Source organism: Mesoplodon densirostris, chromosome 16 (assembly GCF_025265405.1).
Source record: "Mesoplodon densirostris isolate mMesDen1 chromosome 16, mMesDen1 primary haplotype, whole genome shotgun sequence".
Classification (NCBI taxonomy): Eukaryota; Metazoa; Chordata; class Mammalia; order Artiodactyla; family Ziphiidae; genus Mesoplodon; species Mesoplodon densirostris.
In genome coordinates this window covers 11,744,722-11,770,398 of record NC_082676.1, presented here as the reverse complement: position 1 = coordinate 11,770,398, position 25,677 = coordinate 11,744,722, and the positions used below count along the sequence as shown (strand labels likewise).

Here is a 25,677-nt window from a genome sequence, read left to right as displayed (position 1 = left end):
GAAAGCCACACGACAATAACACACATGCAGAGGCCACATGTGGAGGGAGAAACTACATAATGGAGAACGGGGGAACGAAGAACTCGCTGGCAGACATGCTCCAGCGACCATCAGCTCTTCAGGCCAGCCTAGCTGAGGTGCCACACATGGGAATGAAGAAGTCAGCTTGGATGTTCCAGCCTGCAGCCAGCCCTGGAGCAGAGACAAGCTGTCTCCTTGTGCCCTGTCCCAATTCCTGACCTGCAGGATCGTGAGCAAACAAAATGGGGGTTGTTGTTAGCCACTAAGTTTTGGGGTGTGTTATTACACAACATTCTGAGCACCCTGAACTCTATGCTGCCAGTGCTGCTGGTTTCTTATGGCTTTTGCAGTAGGAGACTACATCCTCATAAAACACATGAGGACATTTACGTATCTCCCCTCATTTATGTGGGGTTTGCACATAACACATCCTGGCCTGCACTTGGCCTTTTTCTCTTAACGATAGACCTTGGAGATGGTCCCAGATGTGTGTGGTTCAATACAGTCATCACTAGCCACAGGAGGCTACTTAAATTTAATTGAAATTGAATGAAGTAAAAAATTCAGTTCCTGAGTCACGCTAGCCACGTCTCAAGCGCTCAGTGGCCTCATGTGGCTGGCAGCTCCCATATGGCACAGCACAGATGTGGAATATGCCAGTCATCCCAGAAAGTCCTATGGGATAGTGCTGGTCTGGATCCTCTCCCGCAGAGCCGCCCCATTCTTTTTAAATATTTATTTATTTATCTGGCTGCCCTGGGTCTTAGTTGCGGCACGCGGGCTCTTAGTTGCAGCATGCAGGATCTAGTTCCCTGACCAGGGATCGAACCTGGGTCCCCTGCATCGGGACTGCGGAGTCTTAACTGCTGGACCACCAGGGAAGCCCCTGCCCCATTCTTTTTAGCAGCTGGAGAGTATTTCCTGGAAACAACAGCCCCTGATGTTATATCACAAGATTTGCTATTGCAATGTTCATTGTCCTTGTGCAGGTGTGAGTGTCTTTGTAGTATATGTGCCCAGCATTTCTGGCCCAATGATGTTTCCCATTTTGATAGCTATGGTCAAAGTACAACGAGAGGTTGAACCACTTTGCAAAGCCACTAAAAGTGTGTAAGTGTGCCGGTTTTCCCGAACCTTCATCAACACTGTGTGAATTCACAATTAAAACTTGTTTTAGCTAATGGCGAAGGTTTTCAAGACAAACATGGTTCTATCAGGATACTGCTCTGCCTTTCTTTGACCTCACAATGCCACTGGGCATCTCTCCATGCTGACATATGAAGATCTACTTTGTCCTTTAAAAAAATTGTGGTAAAATTCACATAGCATAAAATTTAGCAATGAAAAAAATTGAAGTATATATATATATTTTTTAAGATGACGTTATTCTTTTTTTAAATTAATTATTTATTTATTTATTTTTGGGAGCTGCGTTGGTCTTCGTTGCTGCGCGCGGGCTTTCTCTAGTTGTGGCGAGCGGGGGCTACTCTTCTCATTGTGGCGGCTTCTCTTGTTGCAGAGCATGGGCACTAGGTTCCCAGGCTTCAGTAGCTGTGACGCATGGGCTCAGTAGTTTTGGCTCGTGGGCTGTAGCGTGCGTGGGCTTCAGTAGTTGCGGCGTATGGGCTCTAGAGTGCAGGCTCAGTAGTTGTGGCGCACCGGCTTAGTTGCTCCGCGACACGTGGGATCTTCCTGGGCCAGGGATCGAACCTGTGTCCCCTGCATTGGCAGGCGGATTCTTAACCACTGCACTACCAGGGAAGTCCCTGAAGTATAGTTGATTTACTATATTGTGTTAGTTTCAGGTATACAGTGAAGAAAGTGATTCAGTTTTATATATACATATATATATTTTTTCAGGTTATTTTCCATTATAGGTTATTACAAGATGTTGAATATAGCTCCCTGTGCTATACAGTAAATCCTGTTGCTTATCTATTTTATGTATAGTAGTTTGTATCTGTCAATCCCATACTCCTAATTTATCCCTCTCCCCCTCTCTTTCCCCTTTGGTAACCATAAGTTTGTCTTCTATGTCTGTGAGTCTGTTTCTGTTTTGTATATAGATTTATTTATATTATTTTTTAGATTCCACATATAAGTGATATCATATATTATTTGTCTTTCTCTGTCTGACTTACTTCACTAAGTAAGTAAGAATATTAATTCTCTAGGTCCATCCATGTTGCTGCAAATGGCATTATTACATTCTTTTGTTTTCTGACTGAGTAATATTCATATATATATATATATATATATGCCACATCTTCTTTTTTTTTTTTTTTTAAACTTACACAATGTTTTATGTCAATTATACCTCAATAAAGCTGGAGGGAAAATCAAAATTACATAAAAAGATACAGTCATAGAAGTCTTTTCCCATCTCTATCCTTCACTCCACTTCCACCCAACCCTTATAGGTAACAATTTTATTCCTTTCTGGTTTATCTTTCTTATATTTTCATTATATATATATATATATTCTTATTTGGATTTGTTTCTTTTTTTTATTTTTTTTTATTATTATTTTTTTTTATTTTACAAATTTAATCAGTTATACATATACATATGTTCCCATATCCCCTCCCTTTTGCGTCTCCCTCCCACCCTCCCTATCCCACCCCTCCAGGCGGTCACAAAGAACCGAGCTGATCTCCCTGTGCTATGCGGCTGCTTCCCACTAGCTATCTACCTTACGTTTGGTAGTGTATATATGTCCATGCCGCTCTTTCACTTTGTCACAGCTTACCCTTCCCCCTCCCCATATCCTCAAGTCCATGCTCTAGTAGGTCTGTGTCTTTATTCCTGTCTTACCCCTATGTTCTTGATGACATTTTTTTCTTAAATTCCATATATATGTGTCAGCATACAGTATCTGTCTTTCTCTTTCTGACCCACTTCACTCTGTATGACAGACTCTAGGTCCATCCACCTCATTACAAATAGCTCAATTTCATTTCTTTTTATGGCTGAGTAATATTCCATTGTATATATGTGCCACATCTTCTTTATCCATTCATCCGATGATGGACACTTAGGTTGTTTCCATCTCCGGGCTATTGTAAATAGGGCTGCTATGAACATTTTGGTACATGTCTCTTTTTGAAATATGGTTTTCTCAGGGTATATGCCCAGTAGTGGGATTGCTGGGTCATATGGTAGTTCTATTTGTAGTTTTTTAAGGAACCTCCATACCGTTCTCCATAGTGGCTGTACCAATTCACATTCCCACCAGCAGTGCAAGAGTGTTCCCTTTTTTTCACACCCTCTCCAGCATTTATTGTTTCTAGATTTTTTTTTTTTTTTTTTTCTTTTTGCGGTATGTGGGCCTCTCACCGCTGTGGCCTCTCCCGTTGCAGAGCACAGGCTCCGGATGCGCAGGCCCAGCGGCCATGGCTCATGGGCCCAGCCGCTCCGCGGCATATGGGATCCTCCCAGACCGGGGCACGAACCCGCATCCCCTGCATCGGCAGGCGGACTCTCAACCACTTGCGCCACCAGGGAGGCCCTGTTTCTAGATTTTTTGATGTTGGCCATTCTGACTGGTGTGAGATGATATCTCATTGTAGTTTTGATTTGCATTTCTCTAATGAGTAAAGATGTTGAGCATCCTTTCATGTGTTTGTTGGCTGTCTGTATATCTTCTGTGGAGAAATGTCTATTTAGGTCTTCTGCCCATTTTTGGATTGGGTTGTTTGTTTTTTTGCTATTGAGCTGCATGAGCTGCTTATAAATTTTGGAGATTAATCCTTTGTCAGTTGCTTCATTTGCAAATATTTTCTCCCATTCTGAGGGTTGTCTTTTCGTCTTGTTTATGGTTTCCTTTGCTGTGCAAAAGCTTTGAAGTTTCATTAGGTCCCATGTGTTTATTTTTGTCTTTATTTCCATTTCTCTAGGAGGTGGGTCAAAAAGGATCTTGCTGTGATTTATGTCATAGAGTGTTCTGCCTATGTTTTCCTCTAGGAGTTTGATAGTGTCTGGCCTTACATTTAGGTCTTTAATCCATTTTGAGCTAATTTTTGTGTATGGTGTTAGGGAGTGATCTAATCTCATACTTTTACATGTCCCTGTCCAGTTTTCCCAGCACCACTTATTGAAGAGACTGTCCTTTCTCCACTGTACATTCCTGCCTCCTTTATCAAAGATAAGGTGACCATATGTCCGTGGGTTTATCTCTGGGCTTTCTATCCTGTTCCATTGATCTATCTTTCTGTTTTTGTGCCAGTACCATACTGTCTTGATTACTGTAGCTTTGTAGTATAGTCTGAAGTCAGGGAGCCTGATTCCTCCAGCTCCGTTTTTCGTTCTCAAGATTGCTTTGGCTATTCGGGGTCTTTTGTGTTTCCATACAAATTGTGAAATTTTTTGTTCTAGTTCTGTGAAAAATGCCATTGGTAGTTTGATAGGTATTGCATTGAATCTGTAGATTGCTTTGGGTAGTAGAGTCATTTTCACAATGTTGATTCTTCCAATCCAAGAACATGGTACATCTCTCCATCTATTTGTATCATCTTTAATTTCTTTCATCAGTGTCTTATAATTTTCTGCATACAGGTCTTTTGTCTCCTTAGGTAGGTTTATTCCTAGATATTTTATTCTTTTTGTTGCAATGGTATATATATATATATGCCACATCTTCTTTATCCATTCATCTATTGATAGATATTTAGGTTGCTTCCATATCTTGGCTATTGTAAATAGTGCTGCTGTGAACATTGGGGTGCATGTATCTTTTTTTTTTTTTTTTTTTTTTTTTTTTACAGTACGTGGGCCTCTCACCACTGTGGCCTCTCCCGTTGCGGAGCACAGGCTCCGGACGCACAGGCTCAGCGGCCATGGCTCACGGGCCCAGATGTGGGATCCTCCCAGACCGCGGCACGAACCCGTGTCCCCTGCATCGGCAGGCGGACTCTCAACCACTGCACCACCAGGGAAGCCCGCATGTATCTTTTTGAATTGAGTTTTTGCCTTTTCCAGATACAAGTCCAGGAGTGAGACTCCTGGATCATATAGTAGCTCTGTAAAATTTACTATCTTATAATCCAATAGTTTTGATAAATGTATCATGTTTATGTAAGATGCTACTATTAGAGGAGGCTGCACAGAGACTTTATGGGAATGCTGTGCTGTCTTTACAACTCTTCTGTAACCTAAAAATGTTACTAAGTAAATAGTTAAAATCAATCGGCAATTTAAAAAAGTTCAAAAAATTTACCATCTTAACTACAGTTCACTGACATTAAGTATTATATATTCACACCGTTGTGCAACCATCACCACCATCCATCTCTGGGACTTTTCATCTTCCCAAATTGAAACTCTGAACCCATTAAACAACTCCCCTTTCCCCTCTCCGCAGCCCCTGGAAACCACTATTCTACTTTCCATCTCTGTGAGTTTAACTGCTCTAGGTACCTCATATAAGTAGAATCAGACAATATTTGTCCTTTTGTGTCTGGTTTATTTCACTTAGCATAATGTCCTCAAGGTTCATCCATGTTGTAGCCTGTGTCAGAACTTCTTTCCTTTTAAAGGCTGAATAACATTCCCTTGTATGTATAGACCACATTTTGTTTATCCATTCATACATCAGTGGACACGTGTTGTTTCCACCTTTTAGCTATTGTGAATAATTGCTGCTATGAACATAGTTGTACAAATGTATTTTCAAAACCCTGCTTTCAGTTCTTTTGGGTATATGCCTAGAAGTGGAATTGCTGGATTGTATGGTAATTCTATTTTTAATTTTTTGAGGAACTGCCTTACTGTTTCTCACAGTAATTGTACCATTTGACATTCCCACCAACAATGCAAAAGGGTTCCAATTTCTCCATGTCATCACCAACACTTGTTATTTTGTTTCTGTTTTTCCACGGTAGCCATCCTTGTGGGTATGAGGTAGTCTATCATTGTGGTTTTGTGCATTTCTGTAATAATTAGTGATTGTGAACATCTTTTCGTGTGCTTATTGGCCATTCATGTATCTTCTTTGGAGAAATGTCTGTTTCTAAGCCTTTGCCCATTTTTAATTGAGTCGTTTTTCTGTTGTTTTTTCCTAATAAATTTATTTATTTATTTATTTATGGCTGCGTTGGACCTTCATTGCTGCACGCAGGCTTTCTTTAGTTGCAGTGAGTGGGGGCTACTCTTCATTGCGGTGCGCAAGCTTCTCACTGAGGTGGCTTCTCTTGTTGTGGAGCACGGGCTCTAGGCACGCGGCTTTAGTAGTTGTGGCTCGTGGGCTCTAGAGCACAGGCTCAGTAGCTGTGGCACACGGTTTAGTTGCTCTGTGGCATGTGGGATCTTCCTGGACCAGGGATCGAACCCATGTGCCCTGCATTGGCAGGCGGATTCTTAGCCACTGCGCCACCAGGGAAGCCCTTTCTGTTGTTGAGTTATAGAAGTTCTTAATATTTTCTGGATATTAACCTTTATCAGATATGTGACTTGCAAATATTTTCCCCTATCTTGTAGGCTGTCTTTCCACTCTGTTGATTTTGTCCTTTACTGCCCAGGAGTTTTTAATTTTGAATGTATCAAATATATCTCCTTTTTTTCTGTTGGTTGCTAGTACTTTTTGTGTCATATACCTTGTCCCTTTAAGTGGCTATAGAGTGGTCCATCGTGTGGTTGTTCTGTAACTGGATCTATCAGCAAATCCTGAAGGTTCTACTTTTTTTTTTTTTTTTTTTTTAATTTTTTTTTTTTTTTTTTTTAGGTGTTGGGGGTAGGAGTTTATTAATTAATTAATTAATTTTTGGCTGTGCCGGGTCTTCGTTTCTGTGCGAGGGCTTTCTCTAGTTGTGGCAAGCGGGGACCACTCTTCATCGCCGTGCGCGGGCCTCTCACTGTCGCGGCCTCTCTTGTTGCAGAGCACAGGTCCAGGCGCGCAGGCTCAGTAGTTGTGGCTCACGGGCCCAGTTGCTCCGCGGCATGTGGGATCCTCCCAGACCAGGGCTCGAACCCGTGTCCCCTGCATTATTAGCAGGCAGATTCTCAACCACTGCGCCACCAGGGAAGCCCGGTTCTACTTTTTAAATTTTTTAATATTTATTTATTTATTTGGCTGTTGGCTGCGCCGGGTCTTAGTTGCGGTACGCGGGATCTTCGTTGCCGCGTGCAGGATCATCGTTGCGACATGCAGGATCCTTAGTTGTGGCATGCGGGATCTAGTTCCCTGATCAGGAATTAAAACCCGGCCCCCGGCATTGGGAGCGTGGAGTCTTAACCACTGGACCACCAGGAAAGTCCCAGGTTCTACTTTTAAAATAGATTCAGACTATTTCTCACCACCTCCATGGCTTGGTGGAGTCCCCTGTCATCTGCTTTCATGACTCCAGTTACCTCCTCACTGGGCTGCCTGCTTCTGCCCTTGCTTCCAGGACAGTCCATCCGTCATAGGCAGCCGGAGGGATTCCATTAGAACCGAAGTCAGATACTGTCCCTCCTCTGCTCAGAACTCTCCATGGCTCCCACTAACCCAAAGTGAAAGCCCAAGTCTTTACAGTGGCCCACAAACCCTTGTGTGATATGGCCTCCACTATTTCTGTGAGATAATTTCCCGCTACTTCCCCTGTACTCCACCCACAGCGATTACATGGGCCAGGCATGCTTCTACCTCAGGGCTTCTGCACTTGCTCTTCTCTCTGCTGCTATCTGCATGGCCCACTCCCTCACTGCATTCATGTTTTTGCTCACCTGTCATTTCAATGAGGCCTCCCTGGACCAGTCTAAAGTTAAAGTAAAATCCCCCAACACTCCCCATGCTCCTCCTCTGCTGTATTTTTCTCCATGGTGCTTACCAGAATATAACACTTTGTATAGTCGACTCATTTATCTTGGCTATTGTTTGTCTTCCCCAAGAGGAATATCAATTTCATGAGAAAAGGAATCACTTCTGTTTGTTCATGAATATGTGTCTAGGGCATGAGCCACAGTAAGTGCCAAAAATGTTTTTTTTACACACATTTATGAATGTTTATTTAGGCAAATTTTCCAGAAATGGAATTGTGAGTCAAAGAGAATGCATCTTTTAAATATTTTTAACCACGTTGCTCAGGTGCCAAAAAATATATATATATATTTTTAAGAAGATGTTGGGGGTAGGAGTTTTTATTAATTGATTAATTTATTTTTGCTGTGTTGCGTCTTCATTTCTGTGCGAGGGCTTTCTCTAGTTGTGGCAAGCGGGGGCCACTCTTCATCGCGGTGCGTGGGCCTCTCACTATCGCGGCCTCTTGTTGCGGAGCACAGGCTCCAGACGCGCAGGCTCAGTAGTTGTGGCTCACGGGCCTAGTTGCTCCGCGGCATGTGGGATCCTCCCAGACCAGGGCTCGAACCCGTGTCCCCTGCATTAGCAGGCAGATTCTCAACCACTGCGCCACCAGGGAAGGCCCCCCAAAATATTTGATGAATGACTAAATGAAAGTGAGTACCTTTCGTCTGTTTGTTGGATATTTTTATTTCTTTCAGTGATGGCTTGCTCTTATCCTGTGAGCATCTATTATATCCATAGTGCTGACCTCTATATCCCATAAGCAAAGTACTCAGTAGGTCCTCCATCAAAAACATTCATTTAAATCACTCCTGCATTCCCAGATCTTGCCACGTGGTGGCAGCATAAGCTCAGGCAAATTTCACTAGCCAGCGCCAAGGGTATCCCAGGATTCCAAAATTCCGGATCCCAGGACACTGGGCCTGTCATCCCTCGGGGATGTAACCTAGCTACCATTCGGCAGGCGGGGAAAGTGAGGTCTCAAAGAGGAGGGGTGGTGGGAAAAATCTCGGACATAGGAATCAGGGGAAATCTGGCTTTTAAGTTCGGCTCTTCTACCAGTTCACTGTGATCCTGGGTGGGGGAAGTCCTAACGCACTCTGGGCCTGTTTCCCACCTGCCTGATTTGTGAGGTTATCATGACTTGCGAGGTCAGGCCCTCTGTGGGGCTAAGGGGAGGTAATTCACTCTCATGTGTCGAGGTGGGTCAGTGTGAGGGGGAACAGTAGGCCCAGACGCCCAAGAGAGAGGGGATATAATTACCCGCATTTAATAGACCAGGGATTGAGGTCTAGAGGGTGCCACAGCCAGGAGGGTACAGAGCAGAAACAAAAGTCCTTCCCTGCAACCCCCAACCCCAAATCCACTAGAGACAATCTCCATGGACCATCTCTGATGGTTCCCCCTTCAGCCTTATTTTTCGACCTGCTGGCTGATTTCTAAGCCCTTTCACCTCTCTCTGTCAAGGAAGCAACAATGGCGCTCCCTTTGGGCAAGGTGCCGTGGTTTCCTCCTGGAAATGGGGCTAAAGAAAAGCTGCAGAGACTGGGAGAGGGAATTCTGAAAGCAGTTTGGGGGCAGAGGAGGGGCATGTATCTGGGTAGGAAGTGCCTGTTCTTCCACAGTCCCCGCCAGGCTCCTGCCCACCACTCCTAGCCATGTGGTCCCGGCCCACGGCTTCCGGTCTTACAAGAGAAGCTGGAAGTTTGAATTTTGATGTGAAGTGTCTTTTTAAATGTTGGCAATACATTCACTAAAGAACAAAACAAACACAAAATCTGGAGCAAAATACTGTAGGGTCAAGCTGAACACGTCTCTGGGTTGGATAGGGCTGCTGGCTGCCATTTTGAGACCCTTCCCCGCCCCAGGTTCCTACAAACACCTATGCCAGACGGTAACTGGGAGAAGTCACTGTGGGTGGTGTCAGGTGGATCCTGGTTTCTGGGCCCTTGCTGCCTGCAGGCCCGCTGGGGCGTGTTCCAGGCCTCTGGGCCATAGTGGTTCAGCTCCCATCACCGCCCTCCTCGGGGAAAGGCTGGGCATTAATGGTGGGGCAGCAGGCAGGGCCCGTTGAGCAACGAGCCTTGTGAAAACAAGGGCTTACGTCACCCGTGCACGCAGCCTCCCTGCAGGACACCTAGGGTGGCACTGGGGTGGGAACGGCCACTGATTTCACTGTCAGGCCAGGGCAGAGTGGGAAGCAAAAGGCTCAGTACTTGTTAGGTGAGGTCAGAAGGGCAAGACCCCAATGGGACTGAGTCGGGTCCTTGGGGGCTGGTTCCCAGGGTCTGGGTTGCCCCTTGACTCGCTGTGTGACCCCAACTGCCCTTATCTGAGCCTCAGCTTTTCCATTTGGAAAATGGGGCTCCCATAGCCAGACCTGTTATGATTTGTTACAAACCCAAAGCGGGAGGTCGGGCTGGAAAGACTTTAATCCTTCCCACCCCTTGAATGTGACCTGGGACACACTTAGCTCTGCTGGGCCTCAATTTCCTCATTCGTAAAGTGGAGATAATAATAGTACCTGCTTCCTACCAATTATCGGGAGGATTAAATGAGTTAATATATGTAAAGAGCTTAAAATATGGCTCAGAGAGGGTGAAAGATTGTGTGAGGACACACACAAATTAGCTGCAGACTCTCCAGGTCTCACTGCATCTCCCCAGAACCCTGAGAGGTGGGGGTGGGTGCTGAAGCTCAGAGAGGGGAGCCATCTTGTCTGAGGTCACACAGCCCAGCTAATGGTGGGGGGGAGCCTCACCTTCTTCTCAGCCTCCTCCATTTATTGAGCACCTCCTGTGTACCAGGCACTGTTCTAGGCACTGGGGGAACCGCAGTGAATAAAACAAACAAAAATCCTGGCCCTGTTGGAGCTGACAATGGGAGAGGGCAGTGGGGACAGAAATCAAGATGCGTAGGTGAGATAATGTTGATTGTAATTGAGAATGGTGAAGGAGATGAAGCAGGGGGATGCGAAAGGAGTGATCAAGGGCCTAGGGCTTTTGATGGGGAGGTCAGGGAGGCCTTCTCAGAGGAGGTAACCTTTGGGCTGAGCCCTTAGGAGCTGCCTTGGGCAGAGCTGGAGAAACAGCAGTCTTGGTCCAGAGGCAACAGCAAATGCATTCGTCCCCTGGTAAATTTTGAGCATGCCTGATCCAGGAGTTCCCATATTTGAGGGCTGGCGCTCATGGAGGGGTTAGTCTGGAGTGGGACTGAGGCAGACAAGACAACTAGGATAACGGTGGCTGGAGATAAGGGCTGGGAAGGAAGTTCACCAGCAGGTGGGGCAGGGAGGGCCTCCTGGAGGCAGTGGCCCTCAAGCTCAGCCCTGAGTGTCCCATTTTGCAGCTTGGGAGGCCTGGCTGGGTGGCCCTGGGGCCTTGGATCCCTCCCTGGCCCAGAGGCTGCTGGGAAGGCCTAGAAAGCCAGCAGGCTGGGCCAGTGTTTCATCCTGTTCCTCCCTGCCCCCCACCCCCCAAGGGCACTCAAGAGATGTCATTTCTCCAGCTCTCCAGGGCGGAGGTCACCCCAGCTCAGCAGATAACGCTGAAGGTTGAGCAATGTCCACCTGCCCGCCAGGGCCAGGGCTGGGGTCAGTGGGCTGGGGGTCAGCAACCAGGCAGGCTGGGAGCTCCTGCCTGGGCGGCCTGGGCCGGGAGTGGCAGAGGGGTAGGCCCAAGGAGCTGCCCAAATGGCCTCGGAATGGCTCAGGAGAGGGTAAGGGGCCGCTGGAGCCCACTCTGCAGGGAGGGCCTCAGGCCTAAATTCAGATCCAGGTGGGCCATCTTGTTTCCCCACCTGTGAACCAGGGGCAGCAAGGGCATGCTTCTGGCAGGGTGAAAAAGCAAACTCTGGGTCCAGGCCCACCCTCACCGCCCAGTAAGGACCTGGTGAAAATAGGGGAATTTCCTTTTCTCTCCTGCATGGCCCCTCCTGAGCCTGGCTGGTCCCCCACCCCACCAGCCTCAGAAACAGGTGTTTTGGCCTCGGGTGCAAATAGGTCTGAGGGTGCCTGGACAAGGGCTTTCCTTCCAAGAACAGTGGGGGACATGAGGCCATGTGATCTTGGGTGTGCTGTGGGCCTCTGGGCCTCTTTGTACCCTGGGAGAAGGCCCTTCTTTATGATGTGAGTCCCAGAGCCGTAAGCCCTATGTTTCGGAGTCTGTGGTGGAGACAGTAATACAACTAATAATAATAACAGTAATGACACCTTCACGGACTGAAGCTTGGAGAAGTGAAGTGACTTGCCCAAGGTCACACAGTGTGTTGGAGCCAGGCATCCCCGTCCCCTTCCACCCTCCCGGGGCCCATGTCCGGGTGTGGTGGGGCTGGAGAAGACCCGGGTGTGGTCTGAGGGGCGGGCAGGTGCGGTGGGCGGGGCTAGGGGAGGGGCGCGGTCGACCCAGGCACAGGCCTAAGTGGAGCTCGCCCCTGACCTGCAGGGCCCCAAACCCAGGTCTTCGTATTTAAGACAGGAAGTCGCCACAGGTGTGAAATTCCCTCCTTCCAGGATCTGGGGATGGGGGCAAGTTTAGGGGCGAGGCTGGACCCAGAGAAGGGCCGTGGAGATGGGTCACCTATCCGGGAGCCAGAGCTGGGGTCTCCAGCATCCCGCCTGGAGCGCGTCCCTTCGGTGGGGAGTCGGGACTGGTTGCAGCCGATCCTGAAGCCAGCGCCTCCTCCAGCAGGGGGCGGGCCGCGGCCGTGTTTGGGGTGGGAGAAGAGGATCACGTTGCCCCCTCCCCGGATTCTCCCCTCCCTTCTAGTATAGCCTCCAGCCCAGAGGGGGCGGTCCGGGGGCGGGTTAGCGCCTTCTCTCGCTCCCAGTCCCGGGGCCGCCGGGTGGGAGTGGGCAGGGGGCGATGCCGCCCCCCACCGGGCCGAGGGACCCCCGAGGGCGCGCTCCGGGTCTCCAGTCTGGCCACTACGCCTCACCGCCGCCCTCCCGGGGGTCTCGGGCGGCTACAGCGTGTCCTCTGCGTGCCTGGGGAGGGGCTGGGGCGGCCTCCAGGCGTGACGCAGCCGTTGCCATGGCCCGCCTTATAAATAACCGGGCTCAGGAGAAACTTTAGCGAGTCAGAGCCGCGCACGGGACCGGGAAGGGGACCCACCCGAGGGTCCAGCCGCCAGCCACCAGCCCCCGCACTAATAGCGGCCACGCCGGAGGGAGCGGCAACAGCATCAGGGACACAGCAGCGACAGTTCGGAGCTGGGAGGCCGCGCCACCTGCGGGCCGGCCGGAGCGGGCAGCCCCAGGCCCCCTCCCCGGGCACCCGCGTTCATGCAACGCCTGGTGGCCTGGGACCCAGCATGTCTCCCCCTGCCGCCGCCGCCTGCCTTTAAATCCATGGAAGTGGCCAACTTCTACTACGAGGCGGACTGCTTGGCTGCTGCGTACGGCGGCAAGGCGGCCCCCGCGGCGCCCCCCGCGGCCAGACCCGGGCCGCGCCCCCCCGCCGGCGAGCTGGGTAGCATCGGTGACCACGAGCGCGCCATCGACTTCAGTCCATACCTGGAGCCGCTGGGCGCGCCGCAGGCCCCGGCGCCGGCCACGGACACCTTCGAGGCGGCTCCGCCCGCGCCCGCCCCCGCTCCCGCCTCCTCCGGGCAGCACCACGACTTCCTCTCCGACCTCTTCTCTGACGACTACGGGGGCAAGAACTGCAAGAAGGCGGCCGAATACGGCTACGTGAGCTTGGGGCGTCTGGGGGCCGCCAAGGGCGCGCTGCACCCGGGCTGCTTCGCGCCCTTACACCCGCCGCCCCCGCCGCCGCCGCCACCGCAGCCGGCCGAGCTCAAGGCGGAGCCGGGCTTCGAGCCCGCGGACTGCAAGCGGAAGGAGGAGGCCGGAGCGCCGGGCGGCGGCGCCGCAGGCATGGCGGCTGGTTTCCCGTACGCGCTGCGCGCCTACCTCGGCTACCAGGCGGTGCCGAGCGGCAGCAGCGGGAGCCTCTCCACGTCCTCGTCGTCCAGCCCGCCCGGCACGCCGAGCCCAGCAGACGCCAAGGCGCCCCCGGCCGCCTGCTATGTGGGGGCGGCGCCGGCGCCCTCGCAGGTCAAGAGCAAGGCCAAGAAGACCGTGGACAAGCACAGCGACGAGTACAAGATCCGGCGTGAGCGCAACAACATCGCGGTGCGTAAGAGCCGCGACAAGGCCAAGATGCGCAACCTGGAGACGCAGCACAAGGTCTTGGAGCTCACGGCCGAGAACGAGCGGCTCCAGAAGAAGGTGGAACAGCTGTCGCGCGAGCTCAGCACCCTGCGGAACTTGTTCAAGCAGCTGCCTGAACCCCTGCTCACCTCCTCCGGCCACTGCTAGCGCGGCCCCCGCGCGCGTCCCCCTGCCGGCCGGCCTCCGCGCTGCCGGGCGCGCCGCGGCCACCGAGACTCCGGGAAGCGCCCGCGCTCCCTCCCCCGCCCCTGGTGGCGCCGGCAAAACTTTGGCACTGGGGCACTTGGCAGCGCGGGGAGCTCGTCGGTAATTTTAATATTTTATTATATATATATCTATATTTTTGTCCACACCAACCGCACATGCAGATGGGCCGCCCGCCCGTGGTGTTATTTAAAGAAGAGATGTCTATGTGTACAGATGAATGATAAACTCTGCCTCTCCTTCTGACCCCTCTCCAGGCGCCGGCGGGCGGGCCGGTTTCGAAGTTGATGCAATCGGTTTAAACATGGCTGAACGCGTGTGTACACGGGACTGACGCAACCCACGTGTAACTGTCAGCCGGGCCCTGAGTAATCGCTTAAAGATGTTCCTACGGGGTTGTTGCTGTTGCTGTTGTTTTTGTTTTTGTTGTTGTTTTTTGGTCTTTTTTTTGTATTATAAAAAAATAATCTATTTCTATGAGAAAAGAGGCATCTGTATATTTGGGAATCTTTTCCGTTCAAGCATTAAGAACACTTTTAATAAACTTTTTTTTTTTTTTTGAGAATGGTTAAAGAGCCTTTTGGGGGCAGTAGTTGGCTTTGATTTTTTTTTTTCCCTTTATTTTGGATTTATGATTTTATATTTGCTTTTCTGGTGTGTGTGGGGTTGTTGTGTGTGTGTGAGCTGTTATTATTTTTGGCTCTTTAGGTGGTTGAGTGGGGGGGGTTGCAGCTGCTTTTTCTCCTTTGCTACTCCCCCAGGGCCTGTGCTTGGAGATGGGGGTACCAGGCTGGGGCGGGGGAGGGGCAGAGGAGTGCTGGGCCAGGCTTTCAGGGTGACTCAGTGCCGCTGGGTGCTGGGGAGGAGTGACTCGGAACCTTGCTTGGGGAGGGCCTTCAGGGCCTCTGGCTGGTTCTGAGTGCTAGGCTTGGGTTTAGACGGGCCTGGAGGGCTCTGACCTCTGCACAGTGCTTGGGGACCCAGCCAGCAGAACTGTGACTCTGAAAGAGGAGGGGATACAGGTCTTGGTCCTGCTGAGCCCAAGTTGGGGCAGATTCTTTTGGAAAGTGAAGTGGGGCCGGCTGTTTAGAAAATAGTATGTGTGTGTATGTGTATTTTTAAGAGAGTGGCCTGGGTGGCAAGCTTGGGTTTGTGTCCCTGGCCAGCGGGAGGGGAGAATCCGGGCCAGGTAGGGGAAGTGGGGGGAAGGGTTCCTGTACTTCCACTCCTTTTCCTAGGAGTGGGAGATGTGCCATTTGTCCTCTTTGCCCAGTTGTGGACACTGAGGCCCAACCTCACCTGCTCAAGGCGGCTGAGCCCAGGTGTGAACCCAGGACGGCAGTCCCTGATTCCCTGGGACAGAAATGGCCCCAGGCAAGGCTGCTTCCCTACCCCCTGATACCCTCCCACCCGCCCTTTTGCAGTGCACCTCCACCCCTATTCCAGCCCTGGACAGCATTCCTGAGAGTTGAGGATGTAGACGGAGGGGTTGGTGGATACACGTACAGTGTCCCACGGTGCCTGGCACGCAGGAGGTGTTATATAAGCATTTGCTCTTGTTATTATTTTTCTCTGGGAGGCTCCTGGCATTTGGCACTTGAGTCTAAAGCGCAGCGCGAGCATGGCCAGCGCTTGCCAGGGGCCAGTGTCCAGTAAACCCTGGACCTGCCCCATCTCATTTAAACCTCACAGCAACCTTTGGAGAGGTTGCTACCATTACAAGGCCTGCTTTTAGAGCCGTGGAACAGCCTTTTGGCTGTCAAATCCCAAAGGGTGAGAAACTGGTTTGGAGGCCCCCTGCTCTAGGAATTCAGGGGTGGAGGGAGGGTGGAATGGGGGGCTTCACAGCTTAGTTTGCTGAGGGCCTGGGGCAGCCTGGGATCTTGGGAGCAGCTGCTGATTTTGTGGTTTGAGAAGGGGGAAATGCTTTTGCCCTCCCTTTCCCTTTGGAGGCCTGGATGTTCCTTCCCTGTGGGAGGCCAGGATATGGGAAACAGAGACACTCAGCCCCCACCGTTATGGAGCTGAGGATCAAGGCAAACACCATCTCTCTAACCCTAGTGTCTCCTGTTCGTGGCCTGAGGGCTGTACAGAGCGCTGGGCACAAATAACCTCACTTTGGTCCTGGGCCTCCAGTGTGGCCCCGGACAGGTCTTATCCTGGGCGGCCTGATGACTGATGGGAACCTGGAACCTCCAAGTCAGTCCAGTATCAGCACGAGCACATCGGATCAACTGCCTCTAGGATTTACCTGCTGAAGGGCAGAGCCTGGGGGCTGGACCTAGGGAAGGAGGTAGCTCAGGCTTTTGGTGGGGAGGTGAGTTGCCATTTAGGAAGGAACCTCTCTAATCCCCACTCCTTTGGTCGTGGAGAGCTGGCTGCTGCGTGCTACTCACCCATTTCTGTCACCAGAGGACGCAGAGGTGGTGAGAGGGGAGCAGCCTGGTCAGAGTGACCCCCAGGCTCCCCTTTCCTTGAGTGCTGCCTGAGAACCAGTGTTGAGTGCAGCTCTTTACACACTCACACCCTCCCTATAATCTGCATCAGCACCCAGGGAAGGTGCTACACTGGTTTTACAAAAGTAAACTGAGGCCCACAGTAGCGGGGTTAGTGCTCGGGTAGAGCAAGGGTGGAGCCAGTTAGGAAGCTAAGTTGGACTCCCAAATCTCTGGGGAAGGCTTAGGGCTGAGAGCCTGGCTGGTCATCCCAGCGCCCACCCCAAATCCTGGGCCCTTCCTGGAGGGCTCCTTGCCCCACCCCGGGCTTAGGCACCCCAAGTGCCAGAGTTAAGTGACTTGCTTATGGTTTCACAGTTTGGAAGCAACATTAAGGGAGTTTGAACCCAATCCCATCTGACTACCCCTGAGGAGGGCTTGGAGAAATAGTTAACAGGTTGAGGGCTCTGATGGTGGTCCTGGTGGCCTGTGGGAGCACTGTGGCCAGAGCTGTGCCCAAAGGACTAGAGGAAATGTCATAAATGGGGGGACACCCACCCTATGGATCACTAGGCTAGGAGAGCTAAAGGCTTGCAGGGAGGAGGGGCCAGTCCGTTCAAAAGCTGGGAAACAAGAAAGAGCTGGATGGCGTGAAGCATGAGGAGGCCAGGGACGTGCCTTGAGGAACAGGAATAATAGTGGATGCAAGTTCAGTGTTTATCATGTGCAAAATAGCATGCCAAGGCCTTGGCATAGATGGATTTGCTGGTTTCTTCCAACTGCCCGGGAAGGCTGGTCGTGTTAACCACAGACCCATTTAGTGGGGTTGACCACTGAGGCTAGCTGGGAAGCCCAGCCAATGTTTGCTCAGGACAGGAGAGTTGACAACACATTTACACCTCATAATCTTGTGTAGTTTTGCCCCACAGCCTGGTGATCTTACCAAGGATAGAAGTGGGTGTCAGAAATGAAAGCTGGAGACACTGCCGGGTGCCGGGCCGTGTGCTCTTGGAGGCCATGGCTTTTGTTGCTGGCATTTTCCTGCCAAGCCAGCAGGCTCAGAGAGGGGAAGTGACCTGTCTAAGGTTGCACAGCTAAGAACGGTGGAATTTGTGGGTAGGAAAAAGAAGCGGGACTTCCCATCTAAATACCTAAAAGAGTGTGTCCTCCTCCACCCAAACCATGTCTAGACCTCCCTGGGACTGTTTTGTCCTTGTTTCTGAGATATTTGTTTGTCCAGTTATTTTTTTTTACTTATTCAGTAAACATTGAGCACCTGCTCTGTGTCAGGCCCTATGCTGGGTGCTAGGGACATGTGGTGACCAAGATGGAGGTGACAATTTATGGGGAGAGACAGTATCTAGTAACTAGAACAAGGTAATGACAGGTGGGGGGGACAAGGGCTCTGAGGGAAGGAAAGTAGGGCAGGGAGGGGTGGGGAGGTCCAAGAAGGCCTCTCCTAGGGGGGTGGCGTCTGAGCAGAGGCCTGAGCCAGGTGAGGTGTGAAGGGGGGAAGAGCCTCGGTCTCCTGAGCACACACTCTACGCCAGGTGTTACCGTGTGTGCCTTACGTGCCTTTTATCCTTGCGATAATCCAATGACTTGGGCGCTGTTTATCATCCCCCTTCCCTAGTTGGGGAAACTGAGGCACAGAGAGGTGAAGGCACTGGCCCAACGACTGGTGAGTGACTAGCATGAGGCCTTCTCCTCCTGCCTCCCCCTCCATGGCCCCAAACCTCTCATCTGCTCTGTTTTCCTCTCCTGCCCCCCACCCCCTTAGTCCTTTCTTGGCCTGGCTGACCACCTGGGTGACTAGTAATGGAGCCCCAGTGGCCCCAGCTGGCTGGCCGGCTGGCCGCCCCTCCTTGGGGGTTTTCAATCTTGTATTGGCCGTAGCCATGTGCGGGGGTGAGGCAGGCCAGGGTGGGCTGGGGAATTGGGGGTTGGAGTTGGAGCGCCTCCCAGGTGCCCTCTGAGAGCAAGAAGTAGGAGTCCCGTTTCAAAGAGTGGAGACCTGAGGCTCTGAGAAGGGACATCACTGGCCCAGAAAGCAGAAGAGTTGGGATTTGAATCCATGTCTGTGTGAGACCCAGGCGAAGCCACTTTCCTGTCGGCTAGTTACTGCATGTGGGGGAACAGGTGGGCAAACCTCAATTTTGCACTCTTTGGCCCGTCTTTGAGTAAGAGCCAGGGGAAAAAAAACCCTCTGAGTTTTGCCCCTTAGATGCTGGGTGACCTCCGTAAGATTCTTGACAAAGTTGGGCCTGGGCTTCCTCACCCAAAGAGCAGTACCAGCTTCCATTCACATATTCAGCTAGCGTCAAGTGAGCCCAAGACAGTCCCTGTATCCCTGGGGCTGACATTCTGCTGGGGGAGATGGATGATGGATTAGCAGGCTAATTTCAGACTGTATTAAGGCCTTGGAGAAAGTGGTAGAGGGTGACTGGGGAGAGTGTTTAGAGAGCATTCCAGGAGGAAGGAGCAGCAGGTGCAAAGGCCCTGAGACAGGACCAAGCTCAGTGTGTCAGGGAAAGAGTGAGGAGCCAGTATGGCTAGAGTAGAGGCAGCCAGGGGTCGAGTGGGGAGAGGAGGACAGTGGGGTGCAGGGTCTTTCTTGCAGGGCCATGGAGGCCAGGGCGAGGCTCAGAGAGGTTGTTATGAGGATGAATGAGCAGGTGTCCCTGCCAGGGCTTGGCACCCAGAAAGCCCTTGACAAGTTTGTCGATGGGATGAAACATGTCCCTCGGCCTCTGGATTAGGCAAAGTGCAGTGGGTGAAGAGCGGAAGGAGCCTGCCTGCCTGGGCCCAGGAGACCTTGTGGGTGAGGATCCTCTGACCCAGGGCCTGGAGCCATAGGGAGCTGTTCACCAGGCAGGAATGAGGGGAAGGGCATGCCAGGAGTCGGGTAAGGGAGGAGCAAAGGCTGGGAGCCAAGAGAGGGAGAGTTCTTTGGGAAGCGGGGACTGCAGGGGAGAGGGCACTGAGGAGGGGAGAGGGGAGGCTGGGGAGGGAGGCGGGGCCAGGCCTCCCTGAGGCCTCTGGGTGGGGTAGTAGGTGGCTAGGGGGAAGGCAGGAGGCTGTACTCCAGGAGGGGTGTTTTCTTTTTATTTGATTTCCTAAGTAGTGTACGATCATGGTGGGAGGGTTAGAGAATACAGAGTATCAATAAAAGAAGGGAATAAAAAGCACCCATAATTCTACAACCCAGAAATAAACCCTGTTAACACTTGCTGTGTGGCCTTGGGCAAGTCAGTTTACCTCTCTGTGCCTTAACGTCCTTGTTTCTAAAATGGAATAATGATCGTACCTGCCTCATAAAGTTGTTGTGAGGATTAAGTGAGTTAATCCATGCAACATATTTTGAACAGTGCCAGCACACAGTAAGAATTAGCCATCATCATTGTTTTTAATAACATCATTAGCATCTTGGTGGGTTGAGAGCCCAGATGCTAGAATTGGCTGCCTGTATTCTAGTTCTGAAGTTACCATTTCCTGGCTGTGTGGTTTGGGGCAAATGACTGTATCTCACTGTGTCTCAGTTTCCCCATCTGTAACAAGAAGAGAATAAAATTCTTTATAGTGTTTGGTAGAGTTTTGACAGGTTAATTCATGCAGGGTGATTGTAGAGAGAGAGAGAGAGAGCTCTGTAGGCAGCAGTTATTTCCTTCCAGAATTTTTGTTCTATGTGTAGTTTTTCTTCAGGGTAGCTAACGTCTGTTTGATACTCACACACCATCCCCCTTTCCTCCTTAACAATGGGACCTCTCTATTGTTGGGGGCAAGTGCCCTACTAAGACTACATTTCCCAGCTTCTCTTGAAGCTAGGGGTGACCAATAAGATATAAATAGAGGTTGTAGGTGAGGTTTCCAGGAACGTTCCTTAAAATGGGCTGACTCAGCTGTGAGATACATTCCCTTTTGCCTCCTTCCTCTGCAATCCGCCCAATCCCCACTCTTTCTACTTCCTGCCTGGAATGTGATGGCTGGAGCTTCAAGGACCATTTGGAACATGAGACAGACATTGAAACATGGATAGAGTGGTGAAACCAGAAGATAAGAGGCATTTGGGTTCTTGATGGTGATGGAACAGCAATACCAGTCCTTGTCTTCCTTGCTCTGGGCATGTTTACATGATAGGAAAATAAATCTGTGCTTATTGAGGTCTCTGACATTTTGGCTTCCTGTTACTGGCAGCTGAATCTATTTCTAACTGATATATTTGCCAAAATAGAATCAACCTATGTGAGCTATTTTGTGACCCGCGTTTCTTAGTGATGCCCCAGTGCTTCCTTGTCTGAGAATGTTCTACTGATACTATTGCACATGAGCTCAAAACGAGGGGCTTGCTCTTTGCTTAGGAAGAATAATTCCCATGAGATGTGGGGGAAGGATTTCTTTCAATTCATTTTAATTACAGAAGTAATGCATGAAGATACCTGTCATGAAAGTTCTCTGCCTGTCCTCAGGTGTCTCCTCTGAGACTGAATCTCAGTGCCTATTAGGGCAGGCTTGAATCAGGCGCTTGGAATGGACAGAATCTCTTCTGCCAACCCCAGTGAGCTCAAATCCTGCTCCGCACTTTCCATATGTGATCCACCAAGGAGGCCCTCAGGTTGAAAACAGAGAGGGTCAGCCCCTGCTGCAGCTCACAGAGCGTGTTGGCAGCTGCGCTGGGACCAGATACCCCGCACCACCCCAAATAACCCCTCTGCTCTGCTGAGCCCTTGGCCTACCAGTGCTGGGAGGCACTTGGCCAGCCTGCCTGGGGCCTGCCCAGCTGGGATCTCTGCGACGTGAGTCTGTAGGCCAGAGACTCCTACAGACTCCCACACACCTGTGGGCAGGTGAGTTTTTATTTTTACAGCTGTCACCAGGTTCCTGCCGCACAGGCCCCAGCCCTTGGAGCCCTGGAGGTTGGAGGTGGCCAGGGAGGAAGATGGCTCCTCAGAGAAACTGGTGGGTGGGGGTCAGTACGCTGTGAAGGAGAGAGAACCGGGGTAGGAGTTGGGGCTGCCTGGGCTGCTTTACCCAAGCCCGGCCTCAGTCCTCTCATGCCGAATGGGACTGGTCATCAAGCTCAACTTGCTGAATCTCTCTTGAGTTGGTGAGGGACATACAGATGATGGGGACCCGTTTCTTCCTTGCGTCTTGAAACTCAGGTGTAGAACAGTAACTAATCACGCTTCCCAGTTCTTAGGACGAGATTGCTGTCAGTCCTTTCAAGGTCTGCATTGTGTTTTGTTTTATTTTCTGCCTTCATCCTGGCTCCCCACATCCATTCCACCCGCTTCTCATAGCCCTCACCCCAGTGTGGTTAATGTCTATCCTTATTTACGCATCTCATCGTTTTATGTCTTTTCTTCCTAGTGGAATATTCACATACAGGAAAGTGCCCACAACATAGGTATACAGCTCAATGGATTTTCCCCGTGTGGACCCATGTGTGTAACCAGCATCCAGATCCAAAAACAGACCGTTTCAGAACCCCAGAAGCCCCTTCTAGTCACCCCCACCACCTAAGGGTAATCATTATCCTGATTTCTAACCGCAAACATTAATTTTGCTTATTTCTGCACTTTATACAAATGGAATCACACAATATGCATTCTTTTGTGTCTGACTTCTTTTATTCAATATTGTAACTGCAGCATTGATCCAAGTTTCTGTGTGTATCAGCGTTGTTCCTTTTTGTTACTGAACGGAATTCCACTGTATGGATATACCACAATACATTTACCCATTTTATTGCTGAGGGACATTTAGGTTGTTTCCAGCTTTTAGGTCTTAAAATTGGGGCTGCAATGAACGTTCTAGAATACATGTCTTTGGTGAACATAGGTACATATTTCAGTGGGGCATATACCTAGGAGTGCCTAACTGAGTCATAGGAAATGCTATGAGTATGTGTTTAATTCCTATTAATCATATTCAATCCTAGATCTTATTCCGTTTCTTACTTTTTTTCTGTTTGAAAACAACTTTCTTTCTTGGTCAGTTTGGTTGCCATAACAGAATACCATAGACTGAGTGACTTATAAACAACAGAAATTTATCTCTCACAGTTCTGGATGCTGAGAAGTTCAAGATCAAATTGCCGTCAGATTTGGTGTCTGGTGAGGTCCTGCTTCCTGATTCAGAGATGCTGTGTCCTCACATGGCGGAAAGGGCAAGGGAGCGCTCTGGGGTCTCTTTATAAGGGAACTAATCCCATTCCTAATGGGACCTAATCACTTCCCAAAGACCCTACCTCCAAATACCCTCACATTGAGTTATTTCCATACATGAATTTTGGAGGATATAAACATTCAGTATCTAGCACTTTTTATTTTGCAAAAGATCTCAAATTTATAGAAAAGTTACAAATATGGTACAAAGAACATTTTTTTCCTGAATTATTTGAGAATCAGTTGTTGACCTGTTGCCTGATCACCCCCTGATACTTTGGTGTATATAGTTCCTACAAACAGGATATTTTCTATATAACCACAATATAACCATCAAAATCAGGAAATTAACATTCTACATTACTGCCATGTACTCAGACCCATTCAAGTTTCACCAGTTGCCCTAATAATGTCCAGTGAAAGGATCCAGTTCAGAATCACATGCTGTAGTTAGTTGCCATGTCTCTTTAGTCTCCTTTAATCTAGAAGAGCTCCTCAGTCTTGCCTTGATTTTTATGACCTTGACACTTCTGAGGATGACAGGCCAGCTATTTTGTAGCATGTCCCTCACCTGGTTTGCCTTTTGTTTCCTTGTGGTTAGATTCAGGTCATGTGTCTTCAGGTCAGGCATATAAATCACAGAAGCGATGCTGTGTTCTTCTCTTTGTCCTATTGTTGATGGTGTTTACTCCCCCTTCCCCAGTTTTACTGAGAAATAATTGATGTATAACATCATATAAGTTTAAGATGTACAACAGAATGATTTGATACATGTATATATAATGAAATGATTACCACAATAAGTTTAGTGCACATCCATCACCTCACATGGTTACAAAATTTTTTTTCCTTGTGGTGAGGATGGTGATGTTCACTTTGATCACTTGATTGAAGAGATATCTGGGGGAATTCACATCTGTAAAGTTACTTTTTTCCCCTTTGCAATTAATAACTGTTTGAGGGGAGGTACTTTGAAACCATGTAAATATCCCGTTCCTCATCAAACTTTCAATGATTAATTTATTTTTTTTTGAGCTTCTTTGCCCTTTTGACATGTCACCATCATTCTTTGAGCGCTTCTCTTACCTTCTGGCAGGAAGTGTTCCAGGTTCAGCTAGTGCTTTCCCTGCTGCAGCCCTGGAATTAGCCATTTCTCCTAGGAGCCCGGGCTCCTTTTAGTAGAGAACAGTATTTAGAAGCCAGCGTCTTGGCAGGAAGTGTGCTCATTGCTGCTGAGGTGTCCCTACTCCCAGGCTCTCTTAGGGCTGTGTGTGTGTGTATGTGTGTGTGTGTGTGTATATATATATGTATGTATGTATGTATATAGATGTATATTTACGTCCATATTATTTTTGCATCTATCTATCTATCTATCTATCTTCATCATTATCATCCATCATCTATTTAGAAGACTATGAGTTTACAGCTGATAACTCTAGTTCCAGTCCATCACCACAACATTTATTCTAATTTTCTCTCTTTCCATATTAGGAGCTCTCTTTTCAACAGTGAGAAAATTGGCTCCCATTATCCTCAATATATTTACTTATGTGACAGTCCCCTGCATGTAACCAATTTTCTGTCTCTGCACACACACCCTTGGCCCCCCTCCCCAGTTGGACGCCCTCCTTACCCTCCTGTGATCCCCACACTATGTCACCTCTCTTGTGGCTGATTTCAGTTGAACTCCCCCATGGCCTCTCTGCATTTTTCTTTTGAATTTATTTAATTCAAATATATAGTATATGTTCATTGTTCAGAATTCCAAAAGGTATGAAAGGGTTTGCAGTGAGAATTTGGTCTCCCTCTCACTTCAGCCCTCACACTCTCAGTTCCCTTCCCCAGAGGTCACTGCAGTTCCCAGCAGTTTTTCTTGTTTCACATGGTCTGTGTGAGGTGGAGCACACGCACAGGATATTTACACCCATCACACTGTGGCGCTTTCCATCGTGGTCTGTACTTTGCTTTCTTCCCTGAACAGTGTATCTTGGAGGTTGTTCATATCAGCGCTACTGTAGAGCTGCCTCAGTCTTTTTAATGATCACACAATATTCCATTGCACGGATGTACCATCATCATTGAACCAGTCCCCTTTTGATGGGCATTTAAGTTGTTTCCGACCTTTTTCTAGCTCAGGCAATACTATAAGGGACAACCACATCAAATCCATTCCTGGAAGACTATGTTTTAGAGATGTCTCCATGCTGCTCTTCATTGCCTTTTACTCTGATGCATAACATTCTTCTCATGTAGCTGCCACATTTTAGTGTACTTTTCCCCTTATGATGGACACTGATGTGGCCTCCAAGTCCCCACAGCCACAAACACTGTAATGATGTCATTGAATGTGTCTCTGTGTAGGTTAGGTTGTCTGGATACTGAGAGGGAGTTTGGGGGAGACTGTGATCGAGGGATGAGGTTGACTGTTCATGACCCCCCTGCCAGTGTCAGTTCTTCCTCAGCGCCCTTTGTTCCTTCTGTCTCCCTGTGGGGCTCACGAGTCAGATGGGTGTGGGTCACTAGGTGTCTGTCACTTAGATGTTTGACCTGGAATAAATGACCTCCCCTTCTAAGCCTCAGTTTCCTCATCTGTGCAATGGGTCTCTCACATTCCTGACTGTTGTGTAGCATGGAGCTTGGTGGAAAATAAGCCCTTGATAAACAAAAGGATCCCATTAAAATAGGGTCCCTAGGCCTTTGTGGCATAAGTCTCTACCTCAGGCTCAGGTTTGGGGACACAATCCCTTAAGGCAGTGAGAGGGAGAGGGGCTGACCTCTCCCTCTGGAGAGGACCAGGGAGTCGGGGGGTTGGACTGGGGTTGTTATGCCCCAAGAAGTGTTGTAACCAGACTGTTGATTCAGTAATGTTTGAAGGAAAAACGCTAATATAGATGGGGACTGGGATTC

The 25,677-nt window shown here is 49.5% G+C and overlaps 1 protein-coding gene and 1 long non-coding RNA gene across 2 annotated transcripts in view; both read left to right on the top strand.

Annotated features, from left to right (window-relative positions):
- LOC132476158 (uncharacterized) overlaps window positions 1-25,677 on the top strand; it is a 221,935-nt gene that overhangs the window by 13,975 nt on the left and 182,283 nt on the right. The gene's annotated exons all lie outside the window — the stretch shown is intronic.
- Window positions 12,620-14,659, top strand: CEBPB (CCAAT enhancer binding protein beta). The gene has a single exon (XM_060120557.1). The coding sequence runs from the start codon at window positions 13,077-13,079 to the stop codon at window positions 14,112-14,114; it is 1,038 nt and encodes a 345-aa protein (XP_059976540.1). The 5' UTR covers window positions 12,620-13,076; the 3' UTR covers window positions 14,115-14,659.

Bases quoted from the DNA above. Each gene is read 5' to 3' on its own strand.
- CEBPB (XM_060120557.1), top strand. From the start codon at position 13,077: ATGCAACGCCTGGTGGCCTGGGACCCAGCATGTCTCCCCCTGCCGCCG.